An 18000-nucleotide genomic window follows, 5' to 3' on the forward strand; every position below is an offset into this window, starting at 1 on the left:
GATACATGATACTGACAGATTATTCCCGTTTTTAAAAAAATGTCAAAATGAAAAAATATTTTAAAATATCATACAATTACACAGGTTCTCCAGGATCAGGGCTAGGCCTGAAATAGCTCCTCATTTTTCAGAGCAATCCTGTGCGCAGATTCATCTCTGCCTCTTTGTTTCTTTTGCGACCTAGTTATGTTCAGCTTCAAGACAAGGTCCTCGCCAGGAAGGCTAGGAAGCCCCAAGAGGTAGAGATCATGACATGGAGTGGCTAGAACTTGGTGGCTGTAAGTGACCAAGCTAAGTTTAGAGGCTTGTGGAGACTTCCCTGAAGGGACCAGGAGAGTGTCTGAAGCAGAACGGATGAGGCCAACCTCAGGGTCAGGTCAGAGGGTCTTGGGCTGATCCTGAGAGATGCTGGGAAGGAGGAAGGAGAGTGAGATGCTCTCTCCAGGACCAGCATGCCCCATGCACACTGGCGGTCTAGGCTAAGTAGAACATCTCCCTGAGATAAGGCAGAAGCAGCAGCAGGTAGATCTGATGGAAGTCCCTTTTTCAGTTGTTGCAGAGTCCGAAGACTGGAGTCCCCAATGTGTGATTGAGGCACAAGCACTTGGTTAGTGTAGGGTCCCGGCCAATGGCTCTGGCTCCTGGAAGGCACAGTCAGGCGGGCTTGCAAGAAGAGCAGCCTTGCCTAGGGCTGGCTGATTCGCACGGTCACACTGGAGTTGGTCAGGCGGGCTCCGTAGTGGCCAGCCCAGAACTTTGTGTCTGTGCCTGCGTGTTTAAAAGACACGAAACGGATGCCCGCCTTGATGTTGGAGAAGACGTGAGTGACCTGTAGGTACAGGAAGGGGTCAGCCCTGTAATGCCATATTCCTGCAATCCACAGCTGAGGGAGCTTCAGGCAGATGGCATCTTCCCAGGATGGTAGCCATCTCCTCTCCACTGCACATGTTCTAGCATCTCCTGCTGCCCCATTAAGAGCTGGGTCTAATTCCTTTCCTCTTGTGAGTGGGCAAGTGCATCACGAAGAATGTGGTAGAAGTGAGTGGCTTTAGCCAAGTGACTTCCTAAGGAAGGTCGGAAAAGGCAGTGAAGCACGCTGGCTGTCCTGTGGACACCACAGTGTAATACAACCAACTGGTTCAAGCCTAGGGGGTCGCCTGTCAGAGTTCTGAGACTAAACAGGGACAGTGATATTTTGTCAGCTGCCAGAGGCTATCCCCACGCACTACCCCGCACTGCCACTGCAGCCCTCATCTGAACGCCATTGTCTGAACATAACAGACTGGAGTCAGAGTGCCCGGATGAGCTCTTTCCACTCACTGAGTCAGAAGCCATGAGAGTTAATCACATAATTGCAGTATTTTTTTTTTTTTTTTGTGGAACCGGGGATTGAACTCAGGCCCTTGTGCTTGCCAGGGAAGCGCTCTTTTTTTTTTTTTTTTCAGTATGGTAGTTCAACCCAGAGATGTTCTACCTGAGAACCTCATTTCTCACATCCCACTTTTTTGTTTGTTTCTTTCCTTTTGAATGTTATAGTACAGGTCTATAGGGTCTCACTGTATAGATTGGACTCATAGTGATCTTCCTGTTTTCAGCCTCCCTAGAGGTGAGGTTAAAGGTGTGCCACCATGCCCAGTCTGAGTTGCCCATCTCAGTGCATGCCCACCCCATGGGGGCAGTGCTACCACCTAGTCCGGCATTTATTTTTTATTATGAGACTTGGTCTTATTAAGTGGTCTAGGGTGGCCTTGTAATTGCAGTCCTCCTGCCTCAGTCTCGAGTAGGAGGGATGACAGACATGTATCGCCACACCTGGCTAAGGGCTCTTAACCTGAACTCCCGAAGTCTTGGGATGACTTGTTGCACAGCAAGAAGTAATCATCCCGGCCCCTCCCACTATTACTCTTCTCAGAGACTCACCCGAAAGTACATGCTGCTCCAGTGTGCAACAGCGACGCGCATGGCAGAGAATTCATCTAGGACGGTATTGTTGGCATCTCGAAGTTGGACAAGGAGTTGGTACCTAGCGCCACACTCGCGTACGGTTCCCCACCTGTGGGAGGAATGAATCCTCATGGGCTTGACTTGCCACCTCATCTCTTTGGGTGTCTGTCTGTCCCTCTATCTTTATAAGAGAGAAAGGCCTCCCTGGGTATGCAAAGCCAGGTCCTCATGTCATATCTGACCCGAATGTATTTGTCTGGTAAGGATGGCAAGACCAGGTAGCCTGCCAGGTGGACTGAGGGCAGGGCCCAGCACAGCCACATGGGTAGCCTGGGGGCAAAGACAGCAGGCTACTCCTGAAAACCAAACATGGGCACTTGGGAGGGGGCTTTGACGCCAGGCCAGCTGACCTGGAGGCTGAGACTGACCACACCAGCAAGTGATGCATCACACCCTAGGTGACGTGGTGCCAATAAAAGCCTCACACAGGGCTTGGTAAAGTGTCCCTGGTTGGTGATATTTCATGCCTCTTGTCACATTCATGCCAAGATGAGAACATTCTCTCTAGGAAGGGGTCCATGGAGACTCTGCCCTTGTGCTTGCCAGGGAAGCGCTTATTCCACTGAGCCATCTCCCCGGCCCCCAATTTTTGTTTTGACACAAGATGTCACTGTGTAGCCCAGGTTGGCCTCTAACTCACAGTGATATTCCTGCCTCAGCCTCCCAAGAGTGCTGGGCTTACAGGCGTGTGCACCACACCTGGCATTCTTAGCTCCATTTAATTTGTACCTTGCATTGCACTGAAATAAACTCGAAGTGTATAATGGCTTTTGCAAGCCCTTCTAGTGAGAAATTGTGTGCGGGAGTGGCTCTGGGAGTTCCACCAACTTGCCATCTGTGTCAGAAGTGAGGCGGGTCTTGGGGACTGTGCTTCCTAACTCTAGAGTTGGCTCTGAATGCTCACAGACACTGACACCCGGCTTTCATCTTCAGACACTCAGATTTCATGAGGATACAGCGTGGTCTGGACATTGGAAGATTGAAAGCTGCATGGGCACATGCAGAGGCCTTTAGGATTCTTATAAGCAAAAGGCCAACCACTTACTAGAAGGGCACAGACATGTGCTACACACTGATGATACCAATGAAATTAAACGGTTTTATTGGGAATGTATCTCTTAGGTAGAATGGGGAAGGCTAATGGTGCATACAGTGAGTATGTTGTGGCTGAAAATTCAAACGGTCACTGGGCTTGGGTTCCCTTTTTCACATGTGCAAACCATACACCACAATGTGGTTTTTCCCTCATAAATCTGAAAAAGGGGGATCAGAGAAAGAGATGGGAAAGGAAAACTATGGAGCCATACAAGATCTGTAGCAGAGTAATTTCAGAACAGGGCGCACGCAGTCATAGAGGATCATGCATTTGGCTCCCTTAAAATTAGGTCCCGTGCCCCTGAGAGAGTCCTCACGTGCCTCTGTTTAAGACCATGTACTCTGGGGTCAGAAAAAACACACGAGGGGCTGCCAGGGTCTGCCCTTGCTGTGTGATCAAGGCAAATCACCTCCTCTCTTTGGACCCATTTCTCATGAAGCTCTGAAGAATTCTAGGGCTTACAGTCTTTCCTTTCCCTTGTGATCAAGGTTCAAAGAAGACGAGTTCACTTATAAAGCACTTGATTTACTAAAGGCTCTAAAACTTGAGGTCTCAGGGTCCAAGCTGGAAGGTCTGGCTCCAGAATCTAAGTCCTCTGCGCGTTGCGTGTTTCGCCTCTCGGCACGGGGCGTCTCATTCAGACAGACTGAGCTGCATTCAAGACCTCTGTCCTGGATCCAGCCTGCTGTCTGATCCCCCATATCCCTTGGGAAGGACGTCAGAGGTTTCAGGTAGGTCTCTGCTAAGTGCTAGGGCTGTGTCCCTGGTTAAGTCTCCCCACCCCCGTGACCCTGTAGGAGGAGCCCTAAGCTGGTTCATCCTCACAAAGCACGTGCGACATACAATCATCACACTCACCAGTCTGAGACACAGATGTCAATCTTGCCACTGTCCAGCAGTTCTGGCCACAGGCCCTCAGCCTCCAGGTTCAGGATCTGCTTCTTTGAACACCAACTAGGAATACGGGAGAAGGGCAATGAGAACAAGCAGATCTTTCTCAACAAGAGACCTGGCCCTGTTGGAACAGGGGCTTTTACCAGTATGAGGTGACAAAGCAGGTGTGAGAAGGCGCCCCAGGCACTGGTATCCAGTTGTTTTCCACCGCCCAACCATCCCCTCCGTGCTGCACCGTCCAGTTCCGGAGGCCTTCTGTCAAACAAGAGACTTGTGCTCAACCAATATACAGTAGCATATAAATAAATAAATAAAATCCCGTAGCCCATCCTGGGCTCAAGGTAGGTAGCCCCTTCCCTCAGGCTCAGTCGCCCCACCTCTCCAGTCTTTGATTGGTTCCACTCTCTAGCCTTGTTTTGACCCTACTCCCTAGCCATACCCCAGAATTGTGACTCTTTCTTCCACCTTCTCCCTGGCCTCTAGGCTCATGAATCCCTCCATGGGCTCTTGGACTTGTCCCTGTGAAGTCTCTCTCTGTCCCTCAGACTCCGTGTTAAAAGCCTCTGCTCCCTGGAATCGCAGATAGCCTCGCCACTCCCTCCCCCACCCCCACCCCGCCCTTCTTCTCCCCTGGGTCTCTGACCTCTAGGCCCCTTGGGCCTCCTGACCTTGTCCACAGGGGTTGCGGATGAGGTTTCGTCCAATGGGTCTGAGCAAGCAGAAGCGAACGAGAGGACTGGGTCTGGCGTCGCGGGCAGGGGGCAGGCAGCTGCGGACGAGCTCCAGCAGGGCGCGGCCGGAGGCGCTGTGGTCCTGGGCCAGCAACAGCAGCCACAGGGCCTTGCTATCCACCAGGGACCTCCAGGTGCGGCACACAAGGCGACAGCTCCAGAGCAGCATGCTCGGGGGCACGTGGCTCAGCACGTTCAGGAGCAGCTCAGGCGGCAGCAGGCTCAGGTTCAGCCTGTTCCTGGGCTGCGGCTGGGTCTGCGGTGCGGAAACCTGGCGGTTTGGCCTTTTGGGGGTGGGTTGCCCTTGGTCCTCGGGCCAGGCACTGCTGTGGCTATGGCTGCGCGGTGGGGGTGATGTGGGAGAGGTTTCAGGGTCCGGCAGCTTCCCTGCACAGCCAGCTGACAGACACCTCACCATGAGCAGACCCTTTAGGTCCTTCCCCCTACTCTCTGATAGCTCTGCGCGCTGGTCTCTGCCCGCTGGTCCCTGCCCCACCCCCGCGATCACTGTTGACTCCCAACTCTGGCTCCCTAGCTCTGGTCGACCCTCCCTGACCTTAGTTACCTTTGGTCTCCCGGCGTGCCCTGCTCCAACCTGTCCATAGAGGGACGATTAACACCATGTGCTTTGGCTCTTGCTGTGTGGCTCCTTCTGTCCTGGTGTTGCAGGCAGTCAAGTTAGATAGAAATATTATAGGCAGTCAGACAGGGCCAGGCCCTCAAAGGAGATGACAAAGATCAGGCACCTTACAACTGTGGGAGGGATGGATGCTCCTACTGTGAGCCAGACCTAAAGACCAAACAAATGCTAACTTCCCTAAAGACTGGCATCCAGGATTGATCGTTACCCAGGAAGAATCATTGCCCTCTTGTTGTGTGACTTGTTACCCCATTTGGTCCTGGGCCTAATCAATTTTACCTGAGCAGTGGTGCTTGTAATCCCATTGGCTGACCATAGTTTTGTCCCAACCCACATCCACCTGAGCAGGTTCCCATTTTCTCCACTTTAGCCCCACTCTTATAGTGTATGGTTTTACACTATAAAAGTCCCTGGAAGAGACAGCTTCCCAGGGAACAACCTGCTCAGGCCCCCTCCTGTCCCTCTCTTTGGCAGGAGCTTTCTTTCCCTCAATAAATATATTCTGCTTATAACCTCCATTTGTTCCTAAAATTCATTCTTTGGTTTTAGGGAACACAAACTTGTACAGGTCAGGTTGGGAGGTCATTTTTCCTTATGTCATTTGGAGGTTCCCCGTATCATTTGGAAGTCACCCACCCGAGATCAGTTTTTCTCCCTCTATTACTGGTGCCTTCAGCCTCTCCGGACCCCACCTCCTTACCATCTCCAGGGAACATCTAGCCTTCGTGCCTCTGGGTCTCTACCTGCCCAAAACAAGGGTCTCCCAGTGAGGCGTGAGGCGCCCAGCAATCACTCCCATCTGGCAAAGGCCACTCTGGTAACAGTGAAAAGACTCTTATCACCTCCTAAGGCTGGGCAGCCCAGTTACCTCGTGTCCCAGACCGTGTAGGGTCTCCAATGTTTCCCAGAAAACCAGGACCAGAGGACAAATGACTTGTTCACAGTTACACAGCTATAGGTAGCAGAATTAGAATTTGAACTCAGTCATTGTACTCCATAACCCTCATTTTAATTTTTTTTTTTTTTTTGGCGGAACCAGGGATTGAATTCAGGCCCTTGTGCTTGCCAGGGAAGTGCTTATTCTACTGAGCCATCTCCCCAGCCCATAACCCTCATTTTAGACAGTATGTTACATACTGCTCTGTTCAGTAAGAATGTAAAAAGTATGCCATATGTCGTTTTAAATATCCACCAACAGAACCTGGCATAGACTGCTGCCCACTAGGAACTTGCCTTCCTTGCAGAGAGATGTGAGTACACAATACACATAAGAATCAAATTCGATGTACCAGCGAGATAGCTCAGCGATCTAGTGTTCCTGCTTAGGCAGGCGCAGGGGGGCGCAACTCAGCTACATCCCAATTCCTGGCACCACATGCCTTGCTAGCCCTGCCCTCAGGGCAGGCTGAGGAGGAGGGAAGGGGGAACACACAAACAAAAAGTTGATAATAACCCAGAAACAAAAATAAAACTTTTCTCAGAATGCAGGACACATGCTGGTAATCGCACACTCTGGGAAGCTGAGGCAGGAGGATGACAGATTTAAGATTATTGCTAGTAACTTGAACAACTTAGCAATTTAGAAACCCTGCCTGGAAAAAAAAAAAAAAAAAAAATGGCAGGGGCTGTAGTTCACTATGAAGGCCCTGAGTTACAACCTCAGTACTGTAATAAATAAAAATAAATCTTCCTACCTGTGCTCCTCTCCACAAATGTAGAAAAAAAATATCAAATGGTTTTATCAGAGAATAAGCATTAACACACTGTAAGGCACATGAGCCATGATGAACCGGGCTCGATAAGTGACCTGTAGGGTGTGTGATTCAGTATCCAAATTAGGAAACCCAGCAGGAGAGAGGAATGGGACTCTAGACAGCTGAATGAGACAGAAGTTAATGGCAGGCAGAGAGGGGTGGGACCCTCTAGGGAGTCAGTGCAGAACAGCAGACCACAAGGATTGGAGCTGGAGTGGATCTGAAGAGGGCCAGGCCTTCAGCACTCCCTGGACACAAACAGCAGCTGGGCTTGTACTGGGATTAGCACTGCCCTGTCCTGTGGGCCCAGACAGGCCTCAGGCCTGGGGATGGTGACCAGTACACGTGGCTGCCCTTGCTCTCTTTGTAGCAATGCCTTTGTTCTTTCTAGTTGGAAGTTACAGATAGGCTGAGGTCACGAGGTGCGTGTGCCTACCTGTGCTACCCGCTGGATTCCCTCTCGGGCCAGCACCAGCTAAGTAGCTGCACTGTAATCCTCCAGGTGGATTGTAGTTTGCCCCACAGCTGGCCAGCTGTAGAAAATATGCTTGACCAGGAGGCGGGGCGGTGGCAACTCTCTTTCCACACCTGCTCCCCTCTGTTAGGGGCTTTCTCTCAGCAAACCTTTCCTACTCTTCCCTTCTGTTGTCCTGAGTCCCAGCTTTGGTGTGTGGAGAGGCACAGATGACACCTAACAGTGGGAGTCCCCTCCCCAACTGGGTGGGTGGAGAGGAGGAGACCCCGAGTTTCGGCAGATTGGCTGATTTAGGTGCTTGCCTCCTTTCTTCTCAATATGTTTCCAAGAAACTGTTGACTGCCAAGATTTCCTGACATCTCTAAGAAGAGATTGAAAGAGCGATTGGTCAGCTCCAACACGTACCTGCTGTCCCTGTGGTTTCCTTTCTGGGCTCTTCGACCTGCTCCTTCTGGGTCCCCTCCTCACCTCCTTATTTATTTATTTAATGAGATAGGATCCTGGTCTGTAATTCTAGCTGGTCTTGAACTCAAACTGGCCCAGGCTGGCCTCAAACTTGTGGCAATCCTCCTGCCTCAGCCTCCCTAGTGCTGGTATTACAGGCATGTCACATACCCAGCTGTGTGGTTTTTTTAAATTGTATTTTATTGGTACATTTTAGATATGCATAAGAATAACATCACAGGGCATTACTACCTGTACGTGCTGTATCTCACCGCTGCTTTTCCCCCCATTACCCTCCCCTCCCTTAAATCTCTCTTCCTATCATTTATAAAAGTTTGTGTCTCAGTTCCTTTTCTCGCATTTACAAAAGCTTGTGTCTCAGTTCCTTTTCTCTCATTGCTGAGGCAAAATACCCAACACCCAAAATGAAGGAAGGAAAGGTTTATTTAGCTCACAGTATGTGGAGGTTTCAGTCCATCCTCGGCTGGCTCCAACAACAGAACAGCAAGAGCAGGAAGGGAGGAGCAGCGGCGGCAGCAGCAGCCAGCAAGCCTCTCCCCCTTCCTTATATTGCTCTCAGGCTGTCCGCCCCAGGCCGGGTGCAGGGCTCACGCTCCTAACCCCAGCAGCACTCAGGCCCATAATCTCAGCATTGGATCTTGAATTCATCACAGAGTCTGGAAGCCCGTCACCCCAGTGCTTCATGAGCCTTTGGGGAGACAACTAGATCCAAACCATAAAGCTTGTTTCATTTTTTTTCCTTATTTCCTTCTCTTTTTTTCCCCCTGCTCTCCTTTGTTCCTCTTCTCATTTAAACATTTTGTTCCCATTTCCCAGTATCTATTATACAATAAATACTGGTCCAAGTGCTGGGACTGTGGGCATGAGCCACCATAACCAGTTCATATGACTTTTTTTTTTTTGATGGTTTCTATCCGGGCATGGTGGCACAAACCTGTGTCTCCAGCATTCAAGAGGGTGAGGCAAAAAGGTTGTTGTGAGTTCCAGGCAAGCCTGGGCTACATAGTGAGTTCAAACCCAGCCTGGCTACATAACAAGATCTTGCCCCAAGAAACAAATGCAGGGCCCCAGAATATAGCTCAGTGGCACAGCACATACTTGGCAAGCTCAAGGTCAATTTCCAGTATCAAAAGGGGGGGGGGGAAGAAAAAACAAAAATGCCTTTTAAAAAAGCTTCAGAAACTGAAGGAGGCCCAAATGGCAGACACTGAGCGCTGAGTCTGCATTCCTTTTCCCCAGTGCTGCTCACCAGAGGCCATCCTTGTTAATTCCTGGAATTACGTGTCATCCTGTACTCTGCAAGGAGAAAAACAGGGATGCCAGGGATGCGTTCCTGCAGGACCTGCTATCACGGGATCACATCCAGGGACGTTCCCCAAGCCAGAGAAGGGAACCTCGACTCGCCCAGCACAAGGCAAGTTACGGTTTGCTGATATCTGTCACAAAAAAGCTTTTTCAAGATGTACTTAAGAAAGTTTATTGGGGGCCGGGGATATAGCTCCGCAGCACAGCACCTGTCTGGGAAGCTGCAGGGAGTGAGTTTGTTGCCCAGGACCACACAAAAGTTCATTGGGCAGAAAAATAAATATGTGTTTGGTACAGGGTCTCACTACAGAGCTCGGACTTGTAGTGATCCTCCTGTCTCAGCCTCCCCATTGCTGAGATGACAGGCCTGTGCCATCAGTCCTGGTCTTGGTGGCTGGCTTGGGAGTGGGGCCAGTGGGGCATGTGGTACCAGGGATTGAACCCTGGCCTTGTGGTAGCCTAGGCAGCCCTTAGATCGCTGAGCTATCTCTGTGGCCATGGGCAAAATTTTAAACTACACTTTCAGGATAGAATGAGGCCCTTAGGGAAAAGCAAGACAGCCTGGATTTGTAGTGATCCTCCTGTCTCAGCCTCCCTAGGGCTGGGATTACAGGGATATACCACCATGCCCAGTTTTGGGCCAGCATGGTGTGGTAAGGGTTCTGGTGCCCGAACCCAATTTGGGGGATCAAACTTGGGTCCTTGCACTTGCCATTCAGGCCCCAACCTAGCTCCCCACAGTATTTCTGTAGTCTGGAGAGGTTCAAATCTGTGGAAAGAGAAAGTTCAATTTATAGGAGCCAGGTAGGGGCCTTCCCGCAGGTCGGTGGTGCTGGTCAGGCCCAGGCCCAGGCCTACCCAACAGGAGGAAAGGTCATGGCAGTGCCCACAGGTGGAAAGCACTGGCCCAGCTTATTGTGTCTTTTACACTCTTAGGAGATTGTTTTTCATCCGGTATGATTGTGGAGGCCTGTAATCCCAGCACTTGGGAGGCTGAGGCAGGAGGATAAGGTCGTTGTGAGTTTGACACCAGCCTGGGCTACAAAGTGAGCCTTAAGTGAGCCTTAAGCCAGCCTGAACTGCATGGCAAGAGCCTGTCTCAAACACACATACACACACACACACACGTATACCACACACACACAGGTGCACACATGGGCCGATTAATGCTCTTTTGGAGTTTTTTGGAAAGTAAAAAGATATGAATAAGTTTTGTCGAAGAGATACAACTTTTTTCCTAAAAGTACAATTTTACTTTTTTTTTTTTTTTAAGTTTTATAAGCACCATTTTAAAGTTATGACTTTCTGTGATTCCTTTTTACCTAACTTTCTCTCTTTGACCTCATTGCTATGTAGAATGCATTGACTGAAGACTACTGGCTTTCTGGATGGGGACATAAAGCATCTCTGTTACCAAGAGGAAAAATGAAGTGGCCTTTTGGTATAATGTGATAGCAGGTGCATTTGGGACCCCAGGAGCACAGGACTTTCCCACCTGGAGCACCTTCCCAGGTCTTCTTATTGTTCCATGTCCTGTGTGTTCTCAGGTGGGGGTGACCTAGGAGATTAGGGTGAGGGGAAGCTGGCCAGGAAGTAGGCAGGGCCTGTTAATTGCCAAATCCTGGAGCACATGCCCAGAGCAGTTCCCAACCCCCCACCCCTGCACCTGGGCCTCTCTCAAGACCTGCAGCAGGCTGTCAACACAATGACTGAGCCCTGACGTCAGCCTGAGGCATGGGATGCAGGCATCTCCACTCAGGACCCGGATGTAGAAGTTCTCCTGGGTTTCCTCAGTGTGACTCAGCCAGCGCTCTCCCTGGTGTCCTTATCCCTGGCTCTTTGCTCTTTCACCCTGCTCAAGCTCCCCTACAGAGCCATTTTCGCCTTCTTTCTTCAGTTGTACATTCTTACATAAACTTTATTAATTTTTTTCCCCCTGACTTCGTTTGATTCTTCTTTCAATGAGAAAAATTTAGCAACCAGCTCCAGAAGGTGACATGAGCACCACACAACCCAGTAATCTTTACTTGGCAAGCTGCTTCTAGAAGGAGCTAATTAGCAACATTATTTGGGGAACCAGCCAGGAGGAGACCAGGTAAGGCCCATGGGCACACTTTTTTGTTTTTTGCTAAAACATCAGGGCTTGAGTTTTTCTCCTTCCTTCCCTCAGGGCGGTGGCCTAGAGGGCCTGCTGAAGCTGGCTGTAGCTGACTTGTTTCCTCTGTGTTCTGAGTCCCACCTGAGGGTACAGCTTGCTGGCTGGCTGTCTTCCTTGTCTAAGTACAGGTCATTTAAAACCTGTGCCTGCTGGGATATAGCTCAGTGCCATAAGCTCCTGACCCGGCAAAGGAAAGGACCTGAGTTTGATTCCTGGTACCAAAATCCCCTAGGAAATCTATGCCTGAAAACCTGTTCAGACCATGGTGGTCCCAACCATGGGCATGCTGAGAAGGGGACTCAGACTGGGCATGGTCACGCTAGACTGTAATCCCAGTGCTTGGGAGGCTTAAACCAGGAGGATCACGAGGAGTCTGACCTATGAGGTGAGACCCTGTAGACTCTGTCCTTAATGTATAAACAAAAAATAAAATAAAATAAAAAAAAGAAGGAAATAAAACAAACCTGCTCAGAGCAAATAAACATCACTTAAAATGAACTTAAAAGCCGGGCATGGTGGTCCACTCCTGTAATCCCACCACTCGGTTGGCAAGAGAATCATTGTGATTTGCTTGAGACCAGCCTGGGCTACAAAGTGAGCTCAAGGCTAGCCTGAACTTCATACAGGACCTAGGTCCCAAAACATATATTATTAATGATAATAAAAATAATAAGTGAAAAAATGAAATTTAACTTAAGAAGCTCAGTATACAAAGCAGAGCCGCACTTGTTCTTAGGGTTTTTCACTTTTGGCTAAATGCAAGAGACACTTTGCCCAGGTGTCTCCATTCAGGCTAAGCAGAGGCATCAAGGGACCCAAACACCAGCTGAGCTAACGAGGCGCTCAGGTGCCTGGCCCCCTCCTGCCTACTGGGTTCAGGGGCCCAAATGTGGAGAGGGAAGGGCACTTCTGTGCTTAACGATGCTGGCGTCACTCAGGGACTCTGTCTATCTTGTACAGGTGAGGGACCCACAAGGGATGGTAGTAACTTTGGCCCAATAGGGTGGGAACGAAGGGGCCAGCTTTGGAAAGAAAGATCTGGGTGGGTCTTGGAGACAAAGGAAGCAGGGGAGGCTCCTCCTGAAGGAAGGCGGTTTATCTACAGCCAGAGGAACACCCACCAGAATAGTGAAACCTACCAGAAGACAGCTATGATGTGCGGGTGTTTCCAGATTTTGGGGAGTTCTTTCTGGAGATGGTTTCTAGGTTCTCTCTACCCCGAGCAAGGAACTGGTCCTACAAGCTCAAATGTTAGCAAAGGTTTCTTAAAGGTAGGAAAAGACACAAACTCTGATGACCCAGTTTTGGCCAGGTAAAAGCAGGAAAAGGGGGAGGGGAAGAGAACAGAGGAAGGCGCCACACTCCGCAGGCCCTCCGGCAACAGCTCCAGCTGACCGTGTCACCTCCCTCCAGCTTATCCCTCTCCTGCCAAGACTCTGAAATGCCAACTATGTCGAGGCCTGCACTGGATGTCAAGGGCGGCACCTCCCCCATGAAGGAGGATGCCATTCTGGAGATGAATGCTCTGGCCTACTCTAACCTAGGGGTGAAAGATCGAAAAGCAGTGGCCATTCTACACTACCCTGGGATGGCCTCCAGTGGAACCAAGACCAGCGGGGTTTCCACTAGCACCTCGGAATCCCCATCTCCAATAAGCTCTCCTACTGCCACCCCTCCCACTAAGCCCCCACCCTTCAACCTGTACCCCACCCCTCACCTGCTGGCTAGTATGCAGCTGCAGAAACTTAATAGCCAGTATCATGGGATGGCCGCTGCTGCTCCCAACCAGTCTGGGGAAGCCGGGCCTCTGCAAAACTGGGGCTTTGGAGCACAGGTGGGAGGAGTGGGGACCCTTTCTCCTGCTGGTACCCAGAGCCCTGCTATAATCAATTCTGACCCAGTGGATGAGGAAGTGCTGATGTCGCTGGTGGTGGAACTGGGACTGGACCGAGCCAATGAGCTTCCGGGGCTGTGGCTAGGGCAGAACGAGTTTGACTTCACCGCGGACTTTCCGTCTGGCTGCTGATGCCAAGGACCCATAAAGATGGAGGAATAAAGCCACCAATTCTGTTGTAAATAAAAATAAAAGTTACTTGCAAAGAGAAAAAAAAAAGCAGGAAAAGGAGTATGAACCCTATAGCCTCAGGGTGGGCCCCCGGGGCAAGAGGGAATACAGTGGCACAGTGTGCCCTGTCCTTTTGGCATCATCCCCTCAGGTTGGGGTCCGGAACGACATCTATAGGAAACAGAAAATCCACGGGAGTTCTCAGAAGTCCTCACACAGGGCCTTGGGAACTGTGCTGCACCTGCATTCTGGGGTTTTGCAATAGGTCCTCCTACTTCCAGCCAACTTTGTCACACCCTGTCTTTGGGGTGTGCAGGAGATGCATTGGTCTCAGGATACTGTGACCAGCAGCATCACAGAGCTAGCAACTGTCCCTTCGGAAAAGAAGTCATAAAGTAATACTGTATGTTGAGACACTAAGAGTTCCTCAAGTATTCCAATGGTATTGTGGCTACATTTTCACAGGAAGAGAGAGTCCTTATCTCTTAGAGGTACATACTAGAGTATATATTTTGGGAGGAAATGAACTTTCTGGGCTTGCTCGAAAATGCCCCACTGGGGACATCGGGGAAATAGACTTGAAAAAAATGGACAGTGAGTGCTGTCAAAAGATGAAATGATGACAAACTTAGCTTAAAGATCTAATTGGATTTTTTCCCCAAGCCAAACTGTATCAAGCTTTATTAAAAATACTCTGCACAAATATCATGCCTGACCCAGAGGAGGCCTTTTCAGCAAACAGCAGAAAGCCACTGTCCTCAGTGCACAGAGCAGGAGGGCATGAGGAAGAGACCCAGACGAGATGCACAAGCTCTTGGTCACTGAAGAGTCAGTGATACCTGTAGTCCTGCACTGACTGTCCTGAGATGCTTGAGCACATCCATTCTACCCCCCAAATTCCTTAGGATAATAGCTCTCTTTTGAAGACCTATAGAACTCTGCCTCTGCCCTGGCTGAGGGTTGACATTTTTCCCCAGCTTAACCCCTCTGCACCCAGATAGAATGAAGCAGCCTGGTGCCTAACAGAAAAGCCTTTTGGGCTGATCTCATGATCATGGTATCTCAAGTCTGCCATTTTTTACAGTAAACAATCATGATGTTTCAGGTAGAACGTGGGCACACAGTTGTTAATAGTATACAACTTTGAAACTCACTACTTAGATGAACCACCAAAACTCAAACCCACTACAAAATCCAGTGGAGTCTCTGTTTGATGGAGTAGGGGAAGTTCATTTATTTGTTTTTATTTATGTATTTATTTGGTAGGGAATGTTTAGAGTGAGGGCTGACATTTCACCTTTAATATGTTCTTTAACAACTTGCTACAAGCTGCCCCTGACTCTCAGGATATGAAATGAGGATGGCAAAATCATCCATCTGAAGACCCACAATCTAGAAAAGGAAATCATCGCTCTTGTGTGACATCATCTCAGAGTCATCAGCAAGTCCAGATGGCCCAACATAGTGTAGGGATCCGTTGGTCTCAGTGTGATCCACTGTAACCCTGGAGAAATGGCTGCACGAATGAGGAAAGGAAGTCACAAGCCCGGTCAGGTGGTAGCCCATCTGCCTGATTGACGTGATACCCGCAGAACAACAGTATGGACACCTTTACAAAGTCGCAAGACACAAGGTTGTCTACTGACTAATAGCCCACAGTGTCCAGGCTAGATTTTGTTTAAGGCTGAGGTAGGCTGAGTGCTTTAGCAGTGAGGCCTCATCCTGCCCTCCCACATAGGATCAACCTTTTGCTTTAGCAGCTCCCAACAACACACTGATGACATCAACTTTTGGGAGTCAGGTCCCAGTGGGTCTCTGGGCTTGAGGGGGTGAAGTGTGTGCTGAGAGCAGAGGAGAGGAGGGCATAAAATGCTATCCTAAAAAGGAGTTGTCCCACCCCACACGGCATTTGTGCCAAGGTGGCCCCATAAGTCCACTTCAAGGACTCCCTCCTTGTGGGAGACTCTGAAAACTAGCAAGGAACGCTGATTTCCCCACTTCAATCCATCTCTAAAGACACTGCATTTGGGACACATACTCCTTCCCCAGAAAAACAGGGAAGTGTTCTTTGTACACAAATGTAACTTAAATGATTAAATCAAAATTCCACACTATTACAGACCTTGGGAAAAATAATGCATTAAACTTAGCAGTCACCAGAAATACAGTTATCAAAAAATCAGGACAATTCTTATGCAGCTGCCAGGCTCCTTCTGTTTCCATCTTCAGTTTGCCTGCCTCCACTCCAGCCTCCACCATGTCCATAAGGGTGACTCAGAAGTCCTACAAGGTGTCCACCTCCAGCCCCCTGGCCTTCAGCAGGCTCTCCTACACCAGTGGGCCTGCTTCTCACATCAGGTCCTCGAGCTTCTCCCAAATGGGCAGCAGCGGCAGCTTCAGGGGCAGCCTGGAGCTGGGTGGCAATGGCTGGGCTGGTGGTGTGGGGTGCATCATGGCCATCCAGGTGAACCAGAGCCTGCTGAACCCCCTGCACCTGGAGGTGGACCCCAACATCCAGGCCATGCGTATTCAGGAGAAGGAGAAGATCAAGAATCTCAACAAGTTCGCCTCCTTCATCAAGAAGGTTCAGTTTCTGCAGCGCAGAATAAGATGCTGGAGACCAAGTGGAGCCTCCTGCAGCAGCTGAAGACATGCCAGAGTAACATGGACAACATTCTCGAAAAGCTACATCAACAACCTCCAGCAACACTAGATCAAGACAAACTAAAGCTGGAGGTGGAGCTCGTCAACATGCAGGGGCTGGTGGAGGACTTCAAGAATAAATATGCAGAGGAGATCAACAAGCATACAGAGATGGAGAATGAATTTTTCCTCATCAAGAAGGATGTGGATGAAGCTTAAATGAACAGGGTAGAGCTCGAGTCACGGCTGGAAGGGCTGACTGATGAGATCAACTTCCTCTGGCAGCTGTATGAAGAAGAGATACGTGAGCTGCAGTTTCAGATCACAGACACATCTGTGGTGCTGTCCATGGACAACAGCCGCTCCCTAGACCTGGATGGCACCACTGCCGGGGTCAAGGCCTAGTACGAGGAGATCGCCAACCGCAGCTGGGCTGAGGAAAACAGCATGTACCAGATCAAGTATGAAGAGTTGCATAGTCTTGCTGGGAGGCACCGGGATGACCTCCACACACAAAGTCCAAGATCTCTAAGATGAACTGCAGCATCAGCTGCCTGCAGGTGGAGATTGAGGCCCTCAAAGGCCAGCCAGCATCCCTGGAGGCTGCCATCGCTGATGCTGAGTAGGGTAGGGAGATGGCTATTAAGGACACCAGTGCAAAGCTGGTCCCGCTGGAGGCCTCACTGCAGAAGGTCAAGCGAGAAATGGTCCAGGAACTGTGCAACACTAGGAGCTCATGAATGTCAAGCTGGCCCTGGATGTCGAGATCGCCATCTACCACAAGCTGCTGGAGGGTGGGCGAGGAGAACAGGCTGGAGGCTGGGATGCAGAAGTTGAGCATCCACACGAAGACCACCAGTGGCTATTCAGGAATGGTGCACTCATCCTAAGGGGTGTTCCAAAATTCTGGCTTCACCAAGTATGCTGTGGTTGTGAAGAAGATTGAGATCCTGCAATAGGAAGCTGGAGTCTGAGACCTCTGATGTCCTGCCCAAGTGAATGGGCCACAGCAACCTCTCCCACCTGCACCTCTCCCACAGTTTCCCTAGACCCTGTGGGGGAAACAGCTGTACAACAGGAGCAAGAAACCCACTGAGGCTCAGCTTAGCCCTCAGCCCACGTTTTGGGGGCCATTACTGCCTGGGTACCCTTTGTTGCTCATTCCCTCCACCAAAAACCAATTCAATTGTTTTTTCCAAAATAAAGCCTGTTTTTCACACACACACACACACACACACACACCACACACACACACACACACACACACACACACACACACACAGAGCGAGCGTACTACATTCGGTGTCTCCAGCCGCCAAGGCCTTCCGTGCAGTCCTGGCTATTCCTCTCCATTTGGCACAGCTATCCTGTCCTTCTGGCATCAGCTCGTGCCTTTCCCCCTTAGCTACCTTTTTTCCCTTCTTTTCAGGGGTCTTTGAAGACGTAGACTCTGGCTTTGGAGGAGCTGGTTTAGCAGGCAAACTTGTGGATCTTTCTAGAAAAGTTCATCCTTCACCTTGGCTTTGTCACGTGTCCCCTTCTGTTTTTCACTTGGACATTGTGAACATGGACGTAGGCGCTGGACATAGTGCAAAGTGGATTTTGTTGATCTGAGAGTCGTTCTTGCCTCTTCCTTTTCCCTCATTGGCTTTTTCCCCCTCTTTTTAATTCTTTTATTTTATGTATTTAGTACATGGTCTACAGGGTCTGACTATGTAGATGGGACTTGTAATGATTCTCCTGTTTTCAGCTTTCCAAGTGCTGAGATTA

The 18000-nt window shown here is 49.9% G+C and overlaps 1 protein-coding gene and 2 pseudogenes across 2 annotated transcripts; 2 read left to right on the forward strand and 1 right to left on the reverse strand.

Annotated features, from left to right (window-relative positions):
• Positions 1-536: 536 nt before the first annotated feature.
• LOC101579468 (F-box only protein 27-like) lies at positions 537-5143 on the reverse strand. The gene is made up of 5 exons (XM_004636877.2): positions 4663-5143; positions 4138-4249; positions 3959-4054; positions 1931-2053; positions 537-854 (listed from the first exon to the last, which is right to left on the reverse strand). Exons 1-5 carry the CDS (start codon positions 5141-5143, stop codon positions 686-688), a joined length of 981 nt encoding a protein of 326 aa, XP_004636934.1. The 3' UTR covers positions 537-685.
• A 7729-nt stretch (positions 5144-12872) lies between these two features.
• Positions 12873-13617, forward strand: LOC101568180 (annotated as a pseudogene). The gene has a single exon (XR_001117199.2). The product of XR_001117199.2 is annotated as a cbp/p300-interacting transactivator 1 pseudogene (transcript).
• A 2227-nt stretch (positions 13618-15844) lies between these two features.
• LOC101579862 lies at positions 15845-17120 on the forward strand (annotated as a pseudogene).
• Positions 17121-18000: the final 880 nt, after the last annotated feature.

Source organism: Octodon degus, unplaced genomic scaffold, assembly GCF_000260255.1.
Source record: "Octodon degus isolate 3935 unplaced genomic scaffold, OctDeg1.0 scaffold00083, whole genome shotgun sequence".
NCBI classification, from domain to species: domain Eukaryota; kingdom Metazoa; phylum Chordata; class Mammalia; order Rodentia; family Octodontidae; genus Octodon; species Octodon degus.